Source organism: Serinus canaria, chromosome 23 (genome assembly GCF_022539315.1).
Source record: "Serinus canaria isolate serCan28SL12 chromosome 23, serCan2020, whole genome shotgun sequence".
NCBI lineage: Eukaryota > Metazoa > Chordata > Aves > Passeriformes > Fringillidae > Serinus > Serinus canaria.
In genome coordinates, this window is record NC_066336.1 from 2,726,227 (window position 1) to 2,750,393 (window position 24,167).

The 24,167-nt window shown below is 50.2% G+C and overlaps 2 protein-coding genes across 3 annotated transcripts; both read left to right on the plus strand.

Annotated features, from left to right (window-relative positions):
• The first annotated feature begins 63 nt into the window (after nt 1-63).
• Nucleotides 64-16,424, plus strand: MTF1 (metal regulatory transcription factor 1). Of its 2 annotated transcripts, none has more exons than XM_030232102.2 (11): nt 64-173; nt 432-896; nt 5,142-5,380; nt 6,066-6,197; nt 6,709-6,782; nt 7,321-7,454; nt 7,855-7,932; nt 8,538-8,640; nt 9,179-9,738; nt 10,527-10,593; nt 10,696-16,424. In XM_030232102.2, the coding sequence occupies exons 2-11, from the start codon at nt 483-485 to the stop codon at nt 11,088-11,090; spliced, it is 2,196 nt and encodes a 731-aa protein (XP_030087962.1). In that variant the 5' UTR covers nt 64-173; nt 432-482; the 3' UTR covers nt 11,091-16,424. The 2 variants fall into 2 exon arrangements, with proteins under 2 accessions (XP_030087962.1, XP_030087963.1); XM_030232103.2 differs by having other exon boundaries at nt 9,182-9,738.
• A 1,199-nt stretch (nt 16,425-17,623) lies between these two features.
• Nucleotides 17,624-19,968, plus strand: YRDC (yrdC N6-threonylcarbamoyltransferase domain containing). The gene is made up of 5 exons (XM_030230314.2): nt 17,624-18,170; nt 18,297-18,411; nt 19,004-19,123; nt 19,288-19,430; nt 19,762-19,968. The coding sequence occupies exons 1-5, from the start codon at nt 17,644-17,646 to the stop codon at nt 19,823-19,825; spliced, it is 969 nt and encodes a 322-aa protein (XP_030086174.2). The 5' UTR covers nt 17,624-17,643; the 3' UTR covers nt 19,826-19,968.
• The last annotated feature ends 4,199 nt before the right edge of the window (nt 19,969-24,167 follow it).

Genomic DNA, 24,167 nt, shown 5'->3' on the forward strand with positions numbered 1-24,167 from the left:
GTGAGGGACGGGCGGCCGCCAGGGGGCGCTATGCTCCTCCCGCCCTCCCCGCTCCCGTCAGCCCCCGCGGCGGGCGCGGCGCTCCCGGCGTGCCGCACGCGGCCGGAAGCGGAAGCAGGGTCGCGGCGATCATGGTGCCGCTGGGGCGGGGAAGGAGCCGCCGCCGGCATCTGGTGAGCGGGCGGGGGGGAGCGGGACGGGGAAACAGAGGGAGGGCGGGCTGAGCCGAGCCGGAGCGGTGCGGCTCGCGCAGGCACCGGCAGTAGCTGTTCGCCGGGTGAGGGTAGCGCCGCGCTCGGGGCGGGACCGCGACGCTCGGCCCGGCCCGGCCCCGCCGCCACCGGCCGCGCTGGGGCTGTGCCTGCGAGCGGAACGGGGCCCGGGCCGGCCGAGCCGCCTGACCCCCCTCTCCGCTCATCGTTGTGTTGCAGATGAGCCGTTCCGGCCGGAGCTCCCGGTAGCGCGGTGAGAGGCGCGGAGCCATGGGCGAGAACAGCCCCGAGGGCAACGCCATCTACTATGAAGCGGAGGAAGACGACTTAGCCCAAGATGAAAATATGATGAGGTTTGCTGACAAAAACGGGCTGGTGTCCTCCTCGTCCGGGACGGTGTATGACAGGACAACTGTGCTCATCGAGCAGGACCACAGCGTGCTGGAGGATGAGGAGGATGAAGGACAGTGCGGTGACCACTTGCCTTTTTTACCCGAGGGTCACGAAGAAGGATTTCATTTAATAGCAGATCATGAAGGGATGTCACAGGGTTACGTGCAACACATTATTTCTCCAGATCAGATTCATCTAACAATAAATCCTGGTTCAACTCCCATGCCAAGGAACATCGAAGGAGCAACTCTCACTCTGCAGTCTGAGTGCCCAGAAACCAAGCGTAAGGAAGTGAGTAGCTAAACGTGATTCTGGGCTTTGTGCACCTTAAAAGCTTTGAAAATGGGCTGTTTTTCGGGAGAGAGGCAGAAGTTTTGCTGTTTTTTCATGAGGGGGCAGTGGTTTTGCTTGTTTTTGAGGAGTTTTGTGTAAACCTGCTCTGGTTGTCATCCCCAGCTTCTCAGTGTGCTGGGGAGAGCCGTGTCCCAGCAGAGCTGCCAGGGCCATCCCTCTTCCCTCTGACACCACGTACTGCCCTAGGAACCTGCCAGAAGGCAGGTGGTGACACTGGATGGCAGGAGGGTGTGGCAGTGGCACACCTTTGTGTCAGTGATGTGTGTCATTTTAGTGATCTTCAGGTTTTCATCTGCTTGGGTGATTGTTTTGTGAGTTCAGAAGCAGCTGAAACAGCCTGAGCTGTTACTCTGGGGTTGGCCACATTCTCAAGGAAGGCACATTCAGGTCACAGTTAAGGCCCAGGCCATTGCTGGAGCATCTCACCAAATGTGAGATGCCAAATTTTAAGTTATTTTTAATTTCATTGTGTCACAGGGAGACTGTGAGAAGAAGATGGAAGCTTTAAGCTGCCATCTGATGTGTTTTGAAAGCTCAGGCCAGGCTGCATGGTTAAAATGGAGTTTGCTCTTAATTCTGTTTCCCTAATGAATTTTATCTGGATGCACAGTGGGGAGACCTTGTCCTGGGACTCTTCTTTTTGGGTGCAGGAGCAAATGGAAGTTGGCTGTGACACTAGCTCAGGGATGGCTTAGTGCTCCTTCTTTGGCCTGCCTGAGTTGTGTGAGGGGTGATGAGTGCAGGTGGCAGTGCCAGTGGCACAGGCTGTGACACTCAGCACAGAGCTGTCACCATCAGGCTGAGAGCTGGGAAATGGGGCTGGGGAGGGCTGTCAGCTCTGCAGCTGGGGAGTCTCAGTCCTCTTCTGGGCTGAGCTGTGTTCAGTGAGCCTGTTTGAGTCTCCTGCTGTCAGTTACTCACCTGAGCAGCTGCTGAGGTATTTCACTTTTTCTCCTCTTTGTGGGACCCTGAGCTGCTCCCAGAGCAGGGGGTGGGAGCTAACAGGGTCAATGTGCATGTGTTTAATTGCATGTGCAATTAAAGTGGCTGCATTTTTTCACCTCTGCTTTTTAGGAAAGGCTTGTAGGATGTGGAATTTCTGAGTGAAATGCTTTATATGAATTTATTTTCCATTTCTGGAGCTGATTTTCCAGAACAGAGGGCAGTGATCCCATAATGTGAAAGCAGTGGCACTGAGCCCTGAGCACGTGTGAAAGGCCTTTTTGGCTGCTGTTTCAAAGGTCTGATAAGTTGTCTGGATGTGAGGAAAGGAAAGCTCTAAAGGTCCCAAACATCTTAGCCATCTCTGAAAATCAACAGCTCTGTTCTTTGGGACTTGCAAAATGTCTGCAACGGTTTTAACACTTGAGGTAATTGTTTTAAAGTTTTAGATTTTCAGGTCAGCCTTAGACATTTATGAAGCTGAAAGGGGATTTTGCACTTTAGAACCTTTGGCTTTTTTTTACTCTGTTGTACATCACACTAAGAACAAACACGATTACAGTTTCTTATTTCAACCCCAGTTATTTGTTCAGCAGTGACACAGAAAATGTAGCCATTTGGGGGGAACGTGGTTAGCTCAGGAAGAGTTAAAGGCAAACAGAGCAGTTACTGTAGACTTTGAACCAGGGTGTGAGGCTCTGCTTTCTCCAGCCCTGTTGGCTATTGCACAACGAGTTTTCTGAGGTAAATGCTGGATCATGTCTCTTCCAGCAGCACCTCACTGTCCCTGGCCAAAAGCCACAGCCTTTGGCCTCAGAGTCCCTGGGCCCAGTCCTGCCTGCCCAGGGCTTGGCCTCTGCTGCCTTGTTTGTTTTCTGTTGTGCCCTGGTGCTGGGGCAGCCTGGAGCCCTTGCTGCTGGCTCTGTGAGGCTTTCAGATCAATCTCTGCTGGTTTTGTGTGTATGAACAATATGCAGTGGTGATGTGCTGATGTGAAAAGAGAATTAAATGCTGTGGTGCTTCACAGAAAGGTTTGTTTAGCTCAGAAGGTGGTGGTGATATTGCTGCTGCCTGTGGTGTGCTTGGAAGGTTTGTGAAATAAAGATTTGGCCTTTGAGGGAGGGGGAGCACTGCAAGGCCATTGTCAGAGTTCAGGCCAGTAAACTGATACTGCCACCTTCCCTTACACATGGGCAGGGACAGCTGGGAACCAAACAGCTTAATCTGTAATTAATACTGTCCTTTTTCTTCTAGACCTAAATGTAAACACCTGGAGAGCTTAACAGAACCCTCCCTTGATTTTCAGGTAGTTCCTGCCTGTGTCAGATCCCTTGTGTACCATGGGGTATGTTGTGTAAAGTGTTAATTTCCAGCTGCCTTAAAGCTGTAACAAGGAACATTTACTTCAGCACTGATCCACAAATTGTGCTGGATCTGGTGATCCTGGGGGAGGATATGATGCACCCTCCTCATGTAATAAAATGTGTTTTCTGTGCTGGTGTGTTTCTGCTCTGTGCTTCTGTTGTGGCAGCCTCAGCACAGCCGGACTTCCTAACTGCACTGTAACCATGCTGCAGTTCTTGGGTGTTTAGTGGTAATAAATACCCAAGGATTTCTGCCTGATTTGAACTGTAAATTAAGGGCAGATTGCTTAGAGTTAAATTACTGTTTTCCTTCTCTGAGTGACCAGTTGAAAATGTGAAGGGGTCAATTCCTTGCTTCCCTGGCAGGCAGGAGCTCAGCCTAACATACCTAACAGAGACTGGGGACCACAAAATGTTTCCTCTTCCTCCTCCTTGCCCAGCTTTCCATACTGAGCATGACATCACATGGTCTGGGGTATCCCTGGTCAGTCAGGGTCATCTGTCCTGGCTGTGTCCCCTCCCCACTCCCTGTGTACCCCCAGCCCCTTGCTGGTGGGGCAGAATGAGAAGCACTAAAAAAATCCAACTCTATCATCAGCCCTGTGTTGAGCACAAATCCAGAATGTGCTCTATACAAGTGAATAAAATGAACTCTGTCTAAGCCAAACCCAGCACATTATGGTATTTCTGCCCTGTGTAAAGGGCTCTTGTGTGTCTCACAGAAGAGCTTAGCATTTTCCAAATAGGAAGGTTTTACTGAGGCAGGGTGAAGGTGAATGCCAGCCTGTTGTGGGAGCAACAAGAGACATAGATTGAAATACACATAAGATCACTCAGCTTTATAGAATTTTCCTAAATGAGTCCTGCTGGCAGATTTGTCCCCTAAAAAACACATTTGAAGTAACCAAAAGCTACTTCTGTTTTGTTATGGAGAACTGTCTAGAACTTGATTTATAGCTGGTGTGACTTGCCAAGTCCTCTCTTGGGCTCCTCAATCACTATGAGGTGTTGAGGTGTCTGAACTTTAACAGTCAAATGAAAGCCATCAGTCTGGTAATTAATGGTGGAGAATAACTTTATTCAGGCAGATCAGGGTGTATTCCTTCTGCTTCACAAGAGAGGATGAAATTTCATGAGGTGTCACCACTTGCACAAGCTTCTAAATGACCCCTGTGCCTGTACCAAGTGGAGTTCCATGAGAAGTTGTCCTGGGGATCTCAGTGGCTTACTGAGAAATCTGTGACGGCTGTATTTGGGTGTCCTTGTGACCTGGTCTGATCCATTACTCTTCAGGCCCTGCCTGTGTCAGTAGCCACAGAAGGAAAGAACAAGGCTCACTGGAGGCTGTTTTGGGATGGAGTGAAGTAAGGAATGGACTGATGGTTAGACCATGGAAGGTGGTAAAAACTGTTTTGCTCAAGGTGTTGATGGGAATTCAGCACACAGGGCAGTGGGTTGGGGCATTGTGACAGTGCATTTTCCTTTGTCTCCCTGCTCCACAAATAAGCAGCTCTGCAGGAAGCCCTGGACTAAAATGCAGCTGCTACACATGTGGGTAGTGGACAGGTGTGATGGCTCCTCCATGTTCTTTCCATCTGTTTTATCAGATTTTTGGCTAGAAAAATTTCTGATAATGTATTTCCTTTTTTCCCTTCTGTTGGATTCCTGTTCTGCAAGCCCAGCTGCTTCCCCATGTGCCACTCCTTCCTCTCAGAACGCCGCAGAAATGTTCTTGTCAGAGAATTAAGTGACAATAAGTTTTTTGGGGGGGCTTTGGGGTCAAAATCTGTTGTATGACTGCATCAAAGGACTACATCCGTATCTGGATTCCAGAAATTATTAAAAGCTATTAATCCTGCAGCATTTTGTCCTTCAGGTGAAGCGCTACCAGTGCACCTTTGAGGGCTGTCCCCGCACCTACAGCACCGCTGGCAACCTGCGCACGCACCAGAAGACGCACAGGGGGGAGTACACCTTCGTCTGCAACCAGGAGGGCTGTGGCAAGGCCTTCCTCACCTCCTACAGCCTCAAAATCCACGTCAGGGTGCACACCAAGGAGAAACCCTTCGAGTGTGACGTGCAGGGCTGTGAGAAGGCGTTCAACACACTGTACAGGTGAGGGGGTGCTCAACACACTGTACAGGTGAGGGGGTGTTCAACACACTGTACAGGTGAGGGGGTGTTCAGCACTGTGCAGGTGAGAGGGTGTTCAACACACTGTGCAGGTGAGGGGGTGTTCAACACTGTGCAGGTGAGGGGGTGTTCAACACTGTGCAGGTGAGGGGGTGTTCAACACACTGTGCAGGTGAGGGGGTGTTCAGCACTGCGCAGATGAGAAGGTGTTCCAACACTGTACAGGTGGGCTGGTGTTCAACACTCCAGGTGAGAAGGCTCTGGTGAATTTTCTTGTAGGTGTGGCTGTTGCTGTTCTGCAGGTTCCATCTACTTTGTGTTTATGTTTGAATACAGTTGTTTTGCCTCTTCCATGTGCAGGTACAAATACAAACCCCTCAAGTGTGGCAGTGCTGTCCAAAGTGTAGGATGACAGAGCTGTGGTGCCTTGGTGCCTTCTTTCTATTCCAGTAGCATTGAAGGTGGTGGATGAACACAAGGGTCTCTCAGCCTTGTTGGAGGACTTTGAACTGATAGCAGTCACTTCCATGAGCTCAGTACCTTCTGCTCAGGATATGTTCAGCCTTTGATCTTGTCCTGCACATTTGAAAGAATGGCTTGCTTGCCTCAGGCCAAGTCTGTCTTATCCTACCAGTCCTAAGAGGGATTTTTTGGACGTGTTTTTTAGGTTGAAAGCACATCAAAGGCTTCACACAGGGAAAACATTTAACTGTGAATCAGAAGGCTGCAGCAAATACTTCACAACGCACAGTGACCTGAGGAAGCACATCAGAACACACACAGGAGAAAAGCCATTTCGGTGAGTTGCTGGCTGCTGTGCTGACTCCTGTGGCTCAGGTAATGAGGCACCTGTGCCCAAAAGCAGCTGTTACTGCTCTGAATGGAATGGTGATCTCCTGAGAAATAAGTGAAGGTGGCTGGCTGGCACTGGAGCCTTTTTGTTCTGAGCTCCTCCAGCTGCCTTTAACAGTGAGTGCAGTGATTGTCCTAAAAGGCAAGAATAGTTAAGGTAGTTTTTTAAACATAAACCTATGCCATGATGAGCATCTTTTAAAACATATTGCTGCTCACTGCTGGGATGTAATGTGTATTCCATGGAGGAGACACCCCAAATACTGCCTTCATGCTTGGGTTTTAAAGTCCTGCTCAGAGCCCTGCTGTGATGTGTGTAGCATGCACAGCAGCTGCTGGGAGCTAACAGAGCTTAGCTTTAGGCCTGCTTTTTAGAGTCCTGGGACTATTGCAAAGCATGATTTAAAGTTCTAGCTAATGCATTGAAGGGGGCTGATGCTGACTTTCTTGTGGTTCAGGTGTGAGCATGATGGCTGTGGGAAGGCTTTTGCTGCAAGCCACCACCTCAAAACTCATGTTAGAACACATACTGGTAAGTTCTGTGTTTGGGTTTTTTTTAAATTTTCTTTAATATAGCTTAGTAAGTTTATACTAACTCTCAGAATCCTAATAGGAATTTATAGTTACATAAAATATGGGAGTGACACCAAGCTGAGTGGCTCAGGTGACACCTGTGAGGGAGAGGATGGCATCCAGAGAGACCTTTGCAGGCTGGAGGAGTGTGCCCATGTGAACCTCATGAGTTAAAAAAGGCCAAGTACAAACTCCTGCACCAGGCCAATCCAGATTTTCCATTTATGCAGTTATGTTTATGCTTGACAGGTCTTGAATTCAATGAACACATTTTCACAAAGGTACCAGTAATGATGCACAAGAATAAAATATTGTGTTGTGTGTCAGTTCCCGTGGTGAGATGGAAGCACTCACCTGCAGGACTGCAGGAATACTGAATTTGTGAAGGGGCAGAAAATGTCTTGTTTGTATGAAATACTGCTCTGCCAGGTGCTTTAAAAGTGTGTGTCTGATGGGATGTTTTTAAGTCTGTTAAATGTGTTCTGTGCTGCCTCTAGGGGAGAAACCCTTCTTCTGTCCCAGCAATGGTTGTGAGAAGACTTTCAGCACCCAGTACAGTCTCAAGAGTCACATGAAGGGTCATGAGAAGGGACATACCTATAATGCACTTCCCAATAACAATGTGTCTGAGGTGAGTAGCACTTCTGCTTAATGCTTCTATGTTAGGTGGATATAAACCATACCTTGGGGAGGAAATAATTTGGTCTGCACCTTGTTCTTAAGGTGTAACATTTAAGACTGGGGTTTTCAAATACTAACTGGGAAGGTTAATTTTTTTTTATTTTCTAAAAATTTATTTATTCCTATGCTAATTTAAAATTCTGGGTTATATGGCTTTTTGGAAGTACTTTGAGATGTTAAGAATTCTTGATAGTTGCTAAATATCCTTTGCTTAAAAATCTTGTTCCTTTGATTTTAGAGCTGAGACCTGGGTCTCATATAAGCAGAGTATGGACTCTCAAAAGTAATTTAAAACATTTCTGACATTATTATTTTAATATATAATTCAAATTATTTTTCTTTTTTCACAGGATACAAGTCACTCACTTTGTCTGAGTGATTTAAGCCTCATATCAACAGATTCAGAATTACGGGAGAACTCTAATCCAGTGAGTTATTGTCCTGGAATTGCCTCATCCTCATTGGAGTTTTGGTTTTGTCCTCCAAAATGTGTTGTGCTTATTTCAACCTCCTGTAGGAAGCTCTGCATCTGACTGATGAGTCTTGACTGAGCTTGGATTTTACATAGAGGAGAATGAGGAGGCTGTGTTGTTCTTTGTGCTGTGCGAGCAGGGTGCAGCTCCTGTGTGTATTTGCTCCTGTGGATGACTAGAATTGCATAGTCCAGGATTTAAAATGGAGCTGTTTTTTTCTGCTTCAGAAAAGGTTCTGCAAGCAGCCAATTATGTCTGTTTCTGATGGAGTACTGCAAGAAATATGGGTTAAATAAAGAGTGGATGCAGAGGAATATATTTTACTTTTGAGGAAGTTACTTATTTTTGTAGGGGTTGCTTATTATGGTGGTAAATTTGATTACAGGTAATAAAAAATAGGTGTAAATTTACAGCATGTAATTAATTGGTGTTGCCATTCCTGAGGGTGGCTGGTTCTTTGGTGAAGTGTTTCTGACATGCACACACTGCTTGACTGGGGTTTGTGGAGACCTGAAATACAACATTGTCTGATGTCTTCCTCTTTGTTTTCTGTTTGTCAGACACATGGACAGGACCTCAGCACAATCTCACCAGCAAGCATCTTTGAGTCTATGTTTCAGAGCCCAGACCACACTGCAAATCAGGATGACTCTCAGCAGACAGGTACCAGTTGTATCTGCACTGCTGTCAAAGAGAACTTTTTGGCAGCTCTGCATGCATGTACTGAATTCAGCATTTCAGACTGAAGCTTAATGCCTAATGTAATTCTAGGAAGCAGAAAGAACTTTAACTGCAGGGTTGAAATTCATTGGTGTTGGGATGCATGGTGTGCACAGACTGTGTGACACTCAGTGGTGGGGAGGTGACCCAGCACACTGTCTTGCAGTACTGACACTGGAGCTCTCAAGCAGTCCATGTCATCCTTGAAGTTGCTGCACAGCTGATAAAAGGCTTATCAGAGAGAGCTGATGAGCCTGATCAGGCTCAGTGTAGAGCCCAGTGTTACCAACTTTCTAAATTTGCAGCTACTTTTAGATTTCACTGTCTAGGGGTTTTTTTTAAGCACTACTCTGAAGTGAGGAACGTGGTAATGCTTTACTTGGCAAAAATCCATCAGCTAGCTGATTAGTTCATTAAAAAATCAGTTCATTCAGACCTAATGAGAACGGATGTATTTATATTTTTTCTGTTTCTCTTTCAGCAGCTTCCTTGATTGAAGGGTTTAACGGCGACGCAGACTCGGTGGCTGCGGTCCCGCCCCCGGCAGGAGACGCAGCCTCCTTGTCCCTCCCCCTGGTCCTGCAGCTCGGCCTCCCCGAGCCAGCGCAGGCAGCTCTGCAAGCCTCGGCAGCGCCTGCTGCTCCCTCCTCCATCGCACCCAGCTCACAGCCAGCTGCGTTTGGGAATCCTGCAACTGTTTTACAATCCCCAGAAGTGCCTGTTCCTCACAGCACACCGTTTGCAGCCAGTCACCAAGACTTCCTGCAGCACAGCCAGCCTCCGCCGCAGCCCATCGTTCAGGGACTGTCAGTGGTTGCTGGGGCTCCTGCCCCAACAGCCTCGAGTGCCACTGAGCCCCTGCCAGCTGTAGTTCAGACTGTGCCTGTTGGTGCAAACCCCGTTTTGACCAGTAACCCCACTATAACCATTACTCCTTCTCCAAGCACCACCATTCTGCAGCCCAGCATTGTCATGGGAGAGCAGAACTTACAATGGATCTTAAATGGTGCCACTGGTTCCCCACAAAGCCAAGAACAAATGGTCAGTACATCCAGTTGGGCTTTGGAGCCCTTGCTTTTGAAAAGGGGGGGGGGGGTCAAACCTCTAAGATTAACCTCAGAATGCAGTTTGGTGTAATTCCTGTGACGTTAATGTGTACACATATCACCAATGCAGCCCCTGGAATAGACAGGGAAATAATTAGAGCACAGAGAAACCCAGGGTGCAGAAAGATTTTTTTTTTTCTTCTTTCCTCTCATGGGGACTTCTGCCAGCAGGTGTCAGTGTGTTTATCCAGGAGAGGGCACCACCATGCCTGAGGATATACATGGGCCTTAATGTATTGCTTTTAATGTATAGAAGCACAAAAGATTCTGTAAAGGCATTCTGTTCAGGCATTTTGTAATCTCTGTCTCTGCCTAATTTTGACTGATAATGAAATGAGTTTTTCTGAAAAGACAATGTTTATGGTTTTCCAGAAAATCTGGATAGCTAAAACTTCAGGAGTTTTCTCTTTGACAATATTGGTGCCACTTTAGGCTCTCAGCTGTAGGTGGACACGAGTGAGTGGCTGCAGGTACAGGCAGTGGGAGCACACACAGCACTGTTTAGGAATTCAGTCTTTGAATTGTCAAAACCCACAAGCTGAGTTTATCAGCAAATAATGCAGGGGATGTTATGCCCAGTCTTTAGGACCACTGAAACAATAGTTTGAGCCCAGTTTTCCTGTGTGTCTCTGGAATATGTATATAGCTGTTTAGAGTTTGAACAGAAATTTAATTTGAGTCAATTCACACTTTTTTCTTGTTTGTTTTTTTTTTTCTTTAAAGCCACAAGTTCCAAAAGTAGTAGAAAAGGTGTTTTTTACCACTGCATTACCAGTAGCTGGTAACACAGGTAAGCGTGACACGGAACAAATTGATTGAACAAAGCTGATTTCTCTCTCCCTGCTGTGAAATTCTGTAGTTCCATTGTGTTTTTTCTTTGTTTCACCTTCAGGAAACCCTGTTCAGCAGATTGGCCTCAGTGTTCCTGTTATCATTATCAAGCAGGAGGAGGCCTGCCAGTGCCAGTGTGCCTGCCGAGACTCTGCCAAGGACAAAGCCACCTCCACCGTGAAGAAGGAATGTTCCTCACCTGATTCAAAAGCTTTGGAGCAGCCAGCTTCCCAGCTGCAGCCTCAGACCTTTCCTTCCTCCTGTGCTCCTCCTCCTTGTGGGCAGAGCAGTCAGATAGTTAACCCTTCAGACTCCCAGACTGAAACGTTAAGTGCCATGGATGTATCGGACTTCCTGTCCCTCCAAAGCCCTGAAACCCCGTCTAATATAATTCCAATTGAAGCACTACTGCAGGGTGAGGAAGAAATTGGTTTGAATAGCAACTTCTCTAAGTGAAGATGTTCCAGATTTTCCTTTGCACCTGGAGGGTAAAACCCTTCTCCTTTGAAGCAGAAACTGAAGGATCGATTCTTATTCCTTCCTCTTTGGAAGTTTTGTGGCTTATTTCTGCTTCACGGATGTCATCTTAGTCACGTCCCAGGTACATCCACCTTTGAGATTCTATCTAAAAAAAGAAAAGGTAAAAAAAAAAAAAAAAAAAGAAATAGCTAAGTTATATATGAACTGTTTTGGCTGCACTGTCTGTCACTTTTGCTTGTCATATGTGAACACAGAAGTTAAGGTTACTTGTGTGCAAAGATTTTTTAAAAGGAAAAGGGGGGTAACTTTTTCTCCAATTGCACATCACTTACTTTTGGGATTAAGGTACTGGCAGCAAGTGGGTCTTTGTTACAACTGCTTGGGTCTCTAATCTTCTCCTGTCTCTCATGTCTCTACTAACCATGCACTAAAGGGGAGCCCAGGAAAGGAGGCTGTGGGGGAGGAGATGGCATAGCTGGGGGAGAGGATTCATCTGCAGTGTGATTGGAATGCGATGGTCACGTACCTGATGAGGAGCTGGTGCCTGGTTTTGCTGTGTACTGCTGCTCTTACTGAAGCCTCCAGGAGCTTTGGGGGAGTTTATTTCAGAACAGATCTGTTCATTTAATTCCACTAGGACTCCAGTGTGTTGCAGACACTGTCAGAACATGGAAGCACAGTCAGAGCTGCTGCTGTCTCTGGCTCCAGTCTGTTTTCTTGGCCTCTCCAAAGGGTGCAGTGAGTCCAGGTGTGGTCAGGTTGGTGCCCGCTGCTCTTTTTGTTCTTAGGCTCTGTTCAGCAACAAGTCATCACCCTAACCCTGGGACTGTTGAATCAGGAGCACGGTGCCTTTGCTGGTTACTCTCATCTTTTGTGAAGAACAACCCTTAAGAAAATTTTAAGAAAGATTCAACATAAATTCAGTTGAAATTCAGTGAGTCTGTCCTTCAGTTGTCCGTACATGCTTCTTTTTTTTCCAGTGAGCTATATAATTTCTGCCTGACTCTGCCTCCAGCCTGCTGCAATGCCAGCTTTTTGTGCACGGGGCTATTTCTTGACTAAAAGATGTTACTCAACAGAATAGTTTTTCATATCAAACTGAGAGTCTATATTCTAACCTACTCAGGGTAAATCAAATCCAAACCCCCCCTTCCACCAAAAAGCCTGTAATGTTGCAATAAATGCAGTCTCATTCTAAATGGTTTATTTATGCTGCATTATTTTAAAATATGTAATTTTATAGTTTTTATCCATCTTTCTGGCTTTGGCTGTCAGTTTTCTTTTGTTAAAGGAAAAGAATATTAAATAGTCTTTATTCAGTTTACAGTGTTGTCATTAGTGAGATACAAAGATAATGACTGTAAGCCAATTAGTGGGGAGTGTCCATGCACTCAATCTAGGAATACAGACTGTAGTGGATAGAGATCTTTCACTCTTTGTGTTTGATCAGAGCTGCTCTCTGTACCTCTGGGGAGGGGAGAACCCAGGTGTTTAATCCTCCTGTGACATGCTCAGTGTCAGCAGTGAGCCTGGCTTCAGCCACCTCTCGTGCTGTTCCCTGACAATGCACTGCCCAGGCATGGGTGGAAGGGGCCTGAAGGGAGCTGGCCTTGCCCTCCTGCACAGCTTCTGGTGGGGTGCAGAAGGGAAAGAGCCGTGTCCCATGAGGGCAGACGGGTGTGCCAGGAACACTCCGTGCCTGGGACATGCCGTGTGTCTGTGCCAGGGCACAGAGCTCGGGGTTGGCACCTGCAGGGAGGAACTCAAGGGCATCACACATGCTGGTGGTGTTTCCTCTGGGTGTGTGGCAGGGCTGTTGTGCAGCAACAAGGTTTGGCATCCACAGAAGAGGTTAACAAAGCATTTCTTGTTTTGTTCCTGTCATGGCAATCCTTGGAGGGCAGCGAGGTGGTGGCTCCTTTGCTTTTCTCCTACAGCTTCATTTTGTGCTGCAGTTGAGTTGCATGGCAGCAAGAACTGCTTTGAACACAAAAAACATAGTCCCAAGTCTGCATGGCTGGGACTGTCCTCACAGAGGAGTCTCCTGCCAGCTGCTCTGCCTAGAGCTCCACTTGGGAGGGGACTGAGTGCTGCCTGGGGGTTCCTCTGGTGCCTCTCCCTGTGGCCTTGGGCATTTCCTTGGCCAGGTGCAGCTGTGGTGTTTGAGGGTGAGTGGGTGTGGATGTGTGCCTGATGCAGGAGTGTGAAGATTCCCTGGGAGTTGTGGGGGTTACCTCTGATGGGGGACAAGGGTCCCAGATGTGGCCTGCACTGTGACAGCTGGGCAATTTAGCAACTGCTTCTGAGCCTTCGCAGCCTTCAGGGAGGCTTTTTTACTTTTGCTACTTATGAATCAGTCAACCTAAAACATGCTCCTGCTTGGACCAGAGAGCATCTTCAGAAACTCTTTTGTGACTGAAATGAGGAGAAGAAACTACCAAAGTCTCTGAACTGGGAAGCTCAATGTGAAGCTGCAGTGATGGGCACCAGTGCCCAGGGTCAATCTCTGCTGTTCTCTTCCCAGCTGCTGGGGTTTTTTTGTTGTGTTCCAGGAAAAGCACTATGTCCTGCTGTTTCTTTGGTGCATTGGCTTTGCCATTTCCCTCTTTTACATGCATCAGGCAGGCTGCAATTCAGGTGGAACTGGTTAGAGCTTGTACTGAGGCAGGAGCATGTGATGCTGTGAGCACATGGGCTGTGCATCCACTGTGTTTTACAGGTGTGTGCTTTTGTTGTTTGTTGTCCATCTGCTTCCCTGAGTGTTTGTGCTGTGTGTGTCTGAGATGTTTCCACATTTGCATCATCCCCAGTAGTGTGTGATCAGACTGGCTCCAGGGCAGTCTGTGCCATGCTGGGATGGAAGGAGATCCAAGGGCAGCTGCAGCAAAGCCCTGAGATTCTGCAAGGCCAGAGATTTTCCTGTCCTCTCCTTGCTGCCCCAGCATTTAGCATATTCACTATTACATGGGTAATGAAAGGGAGAGTTTCTGCCCTGGATTCCCAGAAAAGGGTTAACATGCTGGAGTCTCTGGGAACAGCATGCCTGCCTCTACAAAGTCTGCATGAACCCCTTTAATTATCAGTCAGAGAGCAAAAGTGCACTGCTCTAGGTCACCTGTTTTGTGCTTGTGGGGGTTTACTTGGTCACTCATAGTTTCTAGATGGGTGTAGAAGCTCAAATATGCAGAGAGGGCTGAGTTACTGACTTTGGTAGCTTGGGTCACCAAGCAAGGACCCAAGTGAGCAGACTTGGCGTGCAGCTGAAGGTTGGAGAAATTGCTTTTTGTGCTTGGGGGTGGGGGGGTGGGGGGTGGGGTGGAAAATCAGCACTGATTGAATGCTGGTACTGAATTACATGGAACAAAGTACGAGTTGGACACTTGTGTAATGCCGAGTGTCCCCAGGAAGACAAGTTTGCAGAACCTCATACTGGTATCTAAAATGCACTTTAGGTTATTTTATCTTTAACCCAATTGCTGCAATTTCTTTTGTATATACTTTCACAAAGTTTATTTTTGCTCTGAGTAAAAGTTAACAGGGGTGTGCAAAGATGAGCACTTAACTTGGTGCAATAGCTGTAGCTAAAGATCCTTGTGCTGCGTGGTCTGTGTGTCTGTCTGACAGAACAGGTGTGGTGGGTGCTGTGCTGCCCTTCCCCCGTGCCCCAGACAAATTATGCATCGTTAGCAAACGTCCAATCTATGCAAATAACCCTCTGAGAGCACTGTGCTTCAGCAGCCTTTTCTCTCACGCTTTCTGGGGGCTGCTTGTCACTCCTGTTGGACATGCTGTGTCCCCTGACGTGTGTCCTTCTTCCCCTCTCCTCGTTCTGTCACCCACGTGGGAACACAAGTGACAAGCTGCTTTCAAACAGGCATGTTGCACCTTTGAAATTTCTCTTCAAGATGGTTTCTGATGTCCTGTTACTGCCTTATTTCTCGGGGGTGGCATGGCTGTAGCCATCCACGTTGTCCTTGATCTGCAGCGAGGCTGTGAGCTGTTTACAGCCCTCCTGCTCCCAGATAAGCTGGGTTCAGCATGGAGCTGAGCCCAGGGTGGCTGTCCGTGGAGTGACTGGAGATGAGCAGCTGCTGCTGGGTTGTTCTGAGGCGAGGCAGCCGGGTCAGTGGGGCAGAGCAGGGGAGCTCTGGTGTCACAAAATCACTTCCACCACTGGCTGGGGGACACCAGGCAGGGCTCAGAGCCTCGGATCCTCCCCACGGAACCAGGTCAGGGTGTTGGCTCCATGAAATGATTTGAGATCTGTGGGTGAAAAGTTCTTGGCAGGAGTTACCTGAGCTAGCTGGACAGAACTGTTGGAGTCAGTTTGGACTGTAAGGCAAAAAAAGAAGAGCATGTCTTTAATAAACCCTATGAATTTCTGACTGCAGAGTTTTTAATTGTATACTATTTTTTCCGTAACATATTTTGGAAGCAATGTCAAGTTTTTATAAATGTTACCTGTAGTCAATTCTCATGGATAGGGCTCAACTTTTAACTTTTTTGTGTCTTGTCTCGATATCTATCACATGTTCTAGAAGTTGGATTCTGTGTCTGCACTGAGAAATGCAAATTAAACTGGATATTTATGTAGTAGTGTACATAGTCTAAGTGTGTGTTTTTGGAACTAGGTGAAACCCCACACCATGCTGCAGTGGTGTGCAAGCTGGCCAAAATTTGGTTCATTATGCAGTGTACACTTTCTCAAATAAATGCAGTTTCTACTTTTTCTTAAAGAAAGATTTTTTTTCACATGGCCTTTTCCAGCAGACTTGAGGGTGTGTTTGCAGTGCTGTAGTTGCAGTTGCTGGTGTTCCTGGTTTGTGACTCTCCTGTCCTCCTGCTGCTCGGGCTGACCCTGCTCTCTTTTGCCTCACCCAGCCCAAAACCCAGCCTGGCTCCACACCAGGGCAGCTCCAGCTGCAGCTGAGCTGTTGGGGCTGGGGGGCTGCACTGCCTGGGGCTTTGGAGACAGCTGAACTAAATCCCAGTTTCTCAAGATTGTGTGTATGGTAATAAAGGAATTTATTTAACTCTGAAACATGGAAACAAATGTGCTTACATTGAGCAATGTGAAGATGTTAGTTACAGGTACAGTACTTCCAAAGGAAGAGCATCTCCAAAACCCAAAAGAGTAAATATGAATTTGTATTTTTTGAAGAATGTGAAATAATGGTGTTTGCTTAATTGCTCATTTTGTATGAAGTTAATATTGTACTTTGAAATATCTGCAAAGAAGTGGAAATTAACCTTTTTGGAATTGAAAGCAATATTAATACTAATGGAATCCTAATTAAATGCTTATTTAAACATTGTGTTATAATAGTTTTTCCTGAGAGTATTCTGTGGGAGAGGAGTGTGAGCATCCTGCTTTGTCCCATTGGGACGAAGCATTCCAACCCTGAAAGGCAGCGTTTGCCTTTTCACCCTCCTCCCTCTCCCAGCACTGGCCCAACTTGGCCGCTTAGGTGTGGTGAGATGTGGGTGGGAGTTGAAACCCAGAGCTGGGGATTCTCCCATCGCAGCCCTCCCTCCATCCCCGTGCTGCAGCTGCTTCCTGCTCGGCGCTTTTGGGTTCTCTGCCTGCGGGCCGGGCTCGCCAGGGGCAGAGCAGGGGCCCTGAACAGTGCGGGGTCCGTGCCGAGCTCCGCAGCGCCGGCTCGGGCTGGCCCCGCTCCCCGAGCGGCCAGAGACGACCCAGCCTTGGGGACACACGGCCGCTGGGGCTGTGCCTCTCCTCAGGAGCGCACTGGGTGTGGGGAGGTACAGACCGAGCCAGTCTCGCTTTATTTTGAAGTGTATAAATTTATTGCGATAAGGCACGAGCGCGCCGACACCGAGCGAGCTCTAAGGCCACGGCAGGGCAGGCCGGGGGTGCGGCCGTCACCGCTCCCTGCGCGCCCCCAGCACCGCCCGGGCGTTCCCGGAGCCCCAAACCTCTCGGTCGCTTCGGCGGGGCCGATCCTCGGTCCCTTCAGGGGCTCCTCGGGGCCCCGCGCCCCCCGCCGGGCCGGGGCTCAGTGCAGCCGGCAGCGCGGCCATCTCCGCCCGCAACTCCTCGCAGGCGGCGATGCGGGACCGCAGCTGCCGCTGCCGGAGCTCCAGCAGCTCCCGCAGCCTCCGCAGGCCGTCCGGAACCTGCGGGGAGGCGGCGGGGACAGCGGTCACCCCCGGAACCCCTGGACCCTCCCGTTCCCCCCGTGTCTCCTCGTCCTCTCCCCTGACCCTCCGATCCCCCTGGCCGCTCCCGTTCCTTCCTTTCCCCCCTGTCCCGCCGTCCCCTCTCCGGACCCCCGGGCCTCTCCCGTTCCCTGTTTCCCCCGTTGCCTCCCTGACCCTCGATCTCCCCGTCCGATCCCGTTCCCTCCGTTCCTCCCGCGATGCCCCCGACCGCTCCCATTCCCTTCCTGACCCCCCGATGCCCCTGGCCGCTCCCGTTCCCTCCGTGTCCCCCCGTCCCCTCCGCACCGCCCGCTTTCCCGCCGGCTCCGTCCGCCCCGTGCGCGGCTCCCGCGCGCCACCGGTCGCCATGGGAACGGCGCTGGCGGCCCCGCCCCGCCCCGGCTGTGCCGTCACTGCCGCGCGCCGGAAGTGCCGCCGCATGGCGCGGGCGGCGCGGCTGCTGGCGCTGGCGGCGGAGCGAGCGGCGGGGTCGGGGCTGGGCCCGGGGCCGGGCTCTGCCCGCCTGGTGCTGCTGCCACCGGTCCGCAGGGCCCGGCCCGGCCCTCAGGGTGCGTGCGGGAGACCAGCGGAGGGCGGAGGCTGGGCCGGCGGCGGGAGCGCCCCGGTCGAGCTGGGTTGGGCCGCACCGGAGGATGGAGGCCGCGGCCGGTGGCGGCGGGAGCGGGGCCGCCCCGCTGACTGGAGCGAGGCGGTGGCGGCCGCGGCCGGTGCCCTGCAGGCGGGCGGGCTGGTGGCCGTGCCCACGGACACGGTGTACGGCGTGGCCTGCCTGGCGCAGGACTCGGCCGCCGTGCGCAGCATCTACAGCCTGAAGGGGCGGAACGGCGCCAAGCCGCTCGCCATCTGCCTCGGCGACGTGGAGCGGCTCTACAGGTGCGCGGAGATCCCTTCGGGCCCGGAGCCCCGGGAACGGAAGGGATGGGAGGCCGTGCCAGAGCTGCCCCAGCTGCCCGGGCCGCTCCGTGTGCCCGCCCTGATCTGCTCTCTCTGGCTCTGCAGGTACTGCCGCGTCAATGTTCCCGATGAGCTGCTGCGGGACCTGCTCCCGGGACCAGTGACCCTGGTGTTAGAGCGTTCAGAAGAGCTGAATAAGGACCTGAATCCGTTCACATCGGTAGGTCATGGCTGCAGGACTGGGGGCAGGGGCTGGGTTTGTGCTGCTGCTGTAACTTTTGTCCGTAGCTGTAGGGGGATAGACTATAAGAAAATAAAGATAGTGTAGAAAGTAATTTTAGCCCTAAGGAGTTGCAGCTGGGCCAATTATGAAAGATTAGGAACAGGCCTGACTTTAACAGGCTCAGCTGTAAGCAATTAGAAGAGAGCTATAAAAGAATGGGGTGGCTGGTGGAGAAGGGAGCTGGGGTCAGTTGGCTGCTTTGTGAAGAAGGAAGAGTCAGTGCTCTGAGGAGCTGCCCATGAGAAACACCAAAAAGGTGTGAAACTTTTGCAGTAAGGAGACAACAGCATGGAGCCCCTGCACTAAGATGACAACACTTAGCTGTCCCCAGAAGGGGGTCCCCCTGTTTTCCTGCTCCCTGGGACTGACCTGGACGTGGCACTAACCAGTGTTAGCGCCTCACTTAAGTCTTGTGTTACCACAGGTCCAGTAGATCTGCCAATTCTCCAGAGTTTCAGCTTTCAGCCAAGAGAGCTCCAGGCAATTCCAGCTAGTTTGTGTGTGTAACTCTCGCTGTCCCTCCCTGCAGCTGGTTGGTGTCCGCATTCCAGACCACCCCTTCATGAGAGACCTAGCCCGAGCCTGCCCGGGCCCGTTGGCCCTGACCAGTGCCAACATCAGCTCCCAGGGCAGCACCCTGACCGTGCTGGTGAGGCTCCTTCCCCCCTCTGCCATCTCCCTGGGTCTACCAGAGCCCCAGGCTCTCTCAGCTGAGCTTTAGCAATAAACCAAGGGTTGCTCTGCTGCTGTGTTTTTATTTTATTTAAATGGTACAAGCTGCTGTCAGGACTGTTATCCATGGCTCTCCTGCAGGAATTCCAGGACTTGTGGCCTCAGCTGTCCTTGGTCATTGATGGAGGCCCCATAGGAGACATCCAGAGCCCAGAGTGTCGCTTGGGCTCAACTGTGGTTGACTTGTCTGTGTCAGGGAAATTCTCCATCATCCGGCCTGGCTGGTGAGTGTAGCTGGGGCTGTTCCTTTGCTTTAAACAAAACAAAGCTTTTGGACAGGGGTGGGGCATGCATTGCCTTGCTTTTTTTGCTTTGCTTTGCTTCACTTCCCACAGCAGTTCCACCTTCCCATTAATATTAACCTAATTATGGGCACACAGAAATCCTCAGGAGCTCTTAAATTCCCCTTTCTCACAGCTTCTGTATGAAGCTGTGGTTCCTGCAGGTCGTGCTCTCCTTGGCTCTAAGTGCAATCCTTGCTGATTGCTCTTCCCCAGAAAATGCAGTTTGAGTGCTCCAAACCCTTTGTTCTCATGGCTCTGTTTCTCCCTGCAGTGCACTGATGCCCACAGTTGAAATCCTGAAGAAGAAGTATGGCTTGGTACCAGAACCTTCCTAACCCTTGGGACTGGGAGCTGCTGGAGCTGGGCACTGTGTGCCTGTGCACTTAGGAGTGGGTGATCATGGCCTTGTTTAATAAGGTCGATGGGTTATGTCAAGGCAAATTAAATAAATATTAAAAAAGAAAGACTGGATAACCCTTTTGGACTTTTTTGTGCTGCTGTACTGTTCCCAAATGTCTGTTCTGTTATCCTGGTCAGGCTTTGTGAATCCAGTGAAGTTAAACTGTTGTCAGGGTGGTGTGGGGAAGGCCCTGTGTGCCCAGAGCTCATCCTGTGCCATCTGCACTGGAAGGAAAGCAGGCATGGAGGGCTTTGGAGCTCTGAGGGTGTTACAGCTGTGCTGTTTTCTATTCTAAATGTGCTCAAAACCTCATACTGAGATTAAACTGTCAATGCTTCTGAAAATTCAGTGTTCAGATACCTCAGGCTAGAGCTGCTCAGAACAACCTGCTTCCTCCTCATGCAGAGAGTGAAATAAGCTCTTGGTGTGATGATCTTCCTTTGTTTGAATGTAGATTCTCTCTTGGTTTTGCTCTGAAATGCTGCTAAGCTGAAGTAAACAGGGAATGGATGAAAGTGTCCACTGGTGTTGATCATTGATTGACAAGTGAAGTCACTGGGAAGTGAGCAGGGGGTGGTGTGGGGCCAGGCTCCTGTCCCTGGGGGAACAGCTCTGCCCCTGGGACGTGTGTGGAGTGCCCTGCCTGCACCCAGCCCTTGCACAGCCTGCACTGGGATGGCTTTTCCCAGGGTCCTGAGAGCCATGGAGTTTTCTGTTGCTGCTCTCAAGCAGCAGTCTCAGGCACTGCTGATGGATTGCACTGCACACACAGCTGACCCCAGAGTCAGCACTGCCTGCTTGCAGCTTCTGCTGTAAATTCCCAAAGCACCAGGCTGGGGGAGTTACTGTCATTTGCACAGTGGGTCTGTGATCTCTGCTCTTACCTTGCCTTACCCAGGCAGGTATCCTGGGGGATGGAGGGGCTGAGGGAAATCAGAGGGATCTGAAGGAAATCCTTCCTTTAGCCTGCCCAGGAGCCTTTGTCCTGCCTGCCTGTCCCAGTGCTGGTGGGAGCTGCTCTGAGCAGAGGGTCTGGTGTAGTGGAGGGGGCAGAGTGGGGCCCGGGGGGGTGCCCCTGTGGGCCCTGGGGGTCAGTGGGTCTGGGCAGGTGACTCCTCATCCCCCAGCTCACACCAGAGCTAGAGCTGCTGCCCTGGTGTCCCCAGGGGTGCCTGCAGGGGTGTCAGGGCTGTTTGGCTGTAACCTCCCAGCTCAGTGAGCAATTTCCCTGCTGGATTTGCACAGTGGGCAACCCCTGCCTCTTTCCTCAGCTCATTAGCTATTCAGTGATCCTTGCTGGGCTCATCCATCATTCTCACCTGCCATCCACTTTCCAAAGGTTTGCTGTTCTCCCAGGAATGCATTTCCCTGCTCAGACCAGCTGCTCTTGCACCATGGATAGCTGGGTGCAGCTGTGCCTGCCCTCTGTGCTGGCAGGGGCACCTGGCTCTGACCTGCACCAGGGGAGCCATGGTCACCATGCAGCTCAGGGGCCTCCAGGAGCTGCTTCCCTGGCTTGGTGGGCTCTGCTGCAGCAGCTCCTCCTCCTCCATCCCATGGGGACCCTGACCACGCAGGAGGAGCTGAGCCAGGAAGGGCTCCTCTCCCACACAGAGTGGGGAGTGATGCTCCCCAGGTGAGGCACAGCCCTAAGGAAGAGCTGCCCTGCCTGAATGGGACTGGCTCTGCTGGCTGCTCTGGGGTGCCCAGGGCCTCATCCTGGCCACAACCTGCAGTGGCATTTGTGAGCAGAGAACTGGGGAAACATGTCACCATCTCAACTGGTGCCTCTGCTCATGTCCCTGCTGCTCAGTGTCCCTGCAAGTGACAGCTTTATCTGTACCAGCAGCACAAGAGGGTGAGCCATGCATCAGGCAGGGGTTAAAGTGCCTCTGTCATCCTTCTCAGTGGCAACTACACCCTCAATACTCTCGCAATTACCCAAGAGCCCCTCTATCTTATCTTCTCATGTTGACCTCTTGCTATAATATGATATGTCTCCACACTTGCTGAAACCAACCGTGCCCCCTTTGACTTAACAGAAGGGGAATCTGAACTAGTATCCGGATTCAACGTAGAGTATGCAGCAGGTCCATTCGCACTATTCTTCCTAGCAGAATACGCTAATATTATACTCATGAACACCATTACCACCATCCTATTCTTTAACCCAAGCTCACTAAACCTGCCACAAGAACTATTCCCCGTAGTACTAGCCACTAAAGTCCTACTGCTGTCAGCAGGATTCCTATGAATTCGTGCCTCCTACCCTCGATTCCGATATGACCAACTAATGCACTTACTATGAAAAAATTTTCTGCCCCTTACACTTGCTCTATGCCTCTGACACACCAGCATACCAATCTGTTATGCAGGACTACCTGCATTCCCTTGCAGAAACTTTATTTTTTTAATATATTTTATATTCCTTTGCAGAAGTTTTATTTGTACCAGCAGCACAAGAGGATGAGCCATGCATCAGGCAGGGTGAAAGGGCCAGTTCTGTTGATGCCTTGCAGAAACTGCAGGCACTATAAATCCCCTCTTTCCCCTGGCTGGCTGTGGGGCACTGTGCTGTCAGCTTGGCACCAGCTGAGGTTACAAGCCTGTGTGCCAGGGTCAGGGCGCTGTCAGCACCTCTGGAATGTGCCAGCACAGAGCAAACCCAGGATTTGTTGCTTGTTCAGGTGTCCTTGGTGCTTCCCAAATGGGGACTCTGCTGCTACACCGAGTGACTGTGGTGTGCTGGGAGCTGGGGACGTGGTGCTGGGACCTGTAGGTGTCACCAGGACACAGTGACCTGTCTGGGGACATGGTGAAAATACACCCCCAGCCCAGCTGGGACGGGGGGATCAGACACAGCTGCTGCTGGAGTGAGGAGGTACCTCTGGAAATATGCAAGGCAGGACTGAAACACCTTCATAAACCTTCACAGACCAGGGTGACCCTTGTGCTTGCAGCCCTTGTGGAAATCACATTGTTGTGAGCACTCAGAGCAGGGGATCCGTGGTTTGCATTTTAATTAGCAAACAGAAATGCATCTGAAGGACCTCACTAGCAGAGCCAGCTCAAACTCGAGGAGCAAACAAGCAGCACCAGGCCATGCTGCCTGTGCAGCCTGGTGTTGGAGGGGGAGCTGCTTGGTGTCTGCCCCTTTCCAACCCTGCTGGAGTTGGTGGAAATGCTTGCTGGCAGCTTAGTTTTGGAGAAATCCAGCAAAGTTTGCCAATTTCTAGCTTGACACTGCGTGGTCTGCCAGGGTGAGTGGCCACAAACAGAGGCAATTTTCCATGGGAAAAAGAAATCATTTCCCCAGGGTCTGGGATCAGATTAAAGGTGGCTTTTGGTACTCTAAGGACTTGCAGGGTCCTAGTTGCTGGCAGCTTTAGTTTTAGAGAAATCCAGCAAAGCTTACCTGTGGGAGAGTTAGGGATTGCGGCCGGAAGATCTCGGGCTGTTACGCGTAGACAGGAAGACCCCTCCTCACCTTCAGTCTGACCTTGGCTACCTGGCTGCACCCAGGACAAGGGCAGAGGAAGTGACACAAACTACCTAAGCCATAAATACCCCTGAAACCTTTGAATAAACGCCATTTGCTATCCACCACATTGGTGTCCGCAGCACATGGACCGAGTGACTCTGTATTTGGGTCACCGTGCGGTACCCGAGAACCAGGTCGCCTCGTAGCTAGCTGCTACACTTACCAATTTCTAGCTTGGCACTGCCCTGTCGGCCAGGGTGGCTGCAAATGTAAGCCATTTTCCATGGGAAAAAGAAATAATTTCCCCAGGGTCTGGGTATCAGCACAGAGGTGCCCTTTGGGGCTCTAAGGACTTGCAGGCTCCTAGTTGCTGGCAGCTTTAGTTCTGGAGAAATCCAGCAAATATCTGAGGCATCCAAGAGCCCTAAACAGGGTTTTCCTCCATCACTGCAAAGACAGATCTGTGATGCTGCTGCTACTGCCCTCCTTCTGCTTCCCAATACAATGAAAACCAGACTCATGCTAATTAAGCTGGAAACACAAAATTGCAATTTGCAGCTGATTAAGTCTTTCAAACAATATTTATGTTAATCTTCTGCTGGTTTATTTTCTTGTAATGTTTTGACTAGGAAATAGTCCACTGCCTGGGGAGATGCTTCCAGATGAAGCCCAGCCTACCCTGCTGGTTTAAGGAATTAATTAATTAATTATTAATACTGATTTAATGAATTAGTCTGTAGAAATGTAGATAATATAGGCAGAAGGGACCTTGAGGTCATCTGGAGAGTCTGTTTCC

Bases quoted from the DNA above. Each gene is read 5' to 3' on its own strand.
- MTF1 (XM_030232102.2), top strand. From the start codon at position 483: ATGGGCGAGAACAGCCCCGAGGGCAACGCCATCTACTATGAAGCGGAG. The intron at 5,381-6,065 runs GTGAGGGGGTGC...CGTGTTTTTTAG, and splicing joins GCGTTCAACACACTGTACAG to GTTGAAAGCACATCAAAGGC. The intron at 6,198-6,708 runs GTGAGTTGCTGG...CTTGTGGTTCAG, and splicing joins ACAGGAGAAAAGCCATTTCG to GTGTGAGCATGATGGCTGTG.
- YRDC (XM_030230314.2), top strand. From the start codon at position 17,644: ATGGGAACGGCGCTGGCGGCCCCGCCCCGCCCCGGCTGTGCCGTCACT. The intron at 18,171-18,296 runs GTGCGCGGAGAT...CTGGCTCTGCAG, and splicing joins GACGTGGAGCGGCTCTACAG to GTACTGCCGCGTCAATGTTC. The intron at 19,431-19,761 runs GTGAGTGTAGCT...TTCTCCCTGCAG, and splicing joins TCCATCATCCGGCCTGGCTG to TGCACTGATGCCCACAGTTG.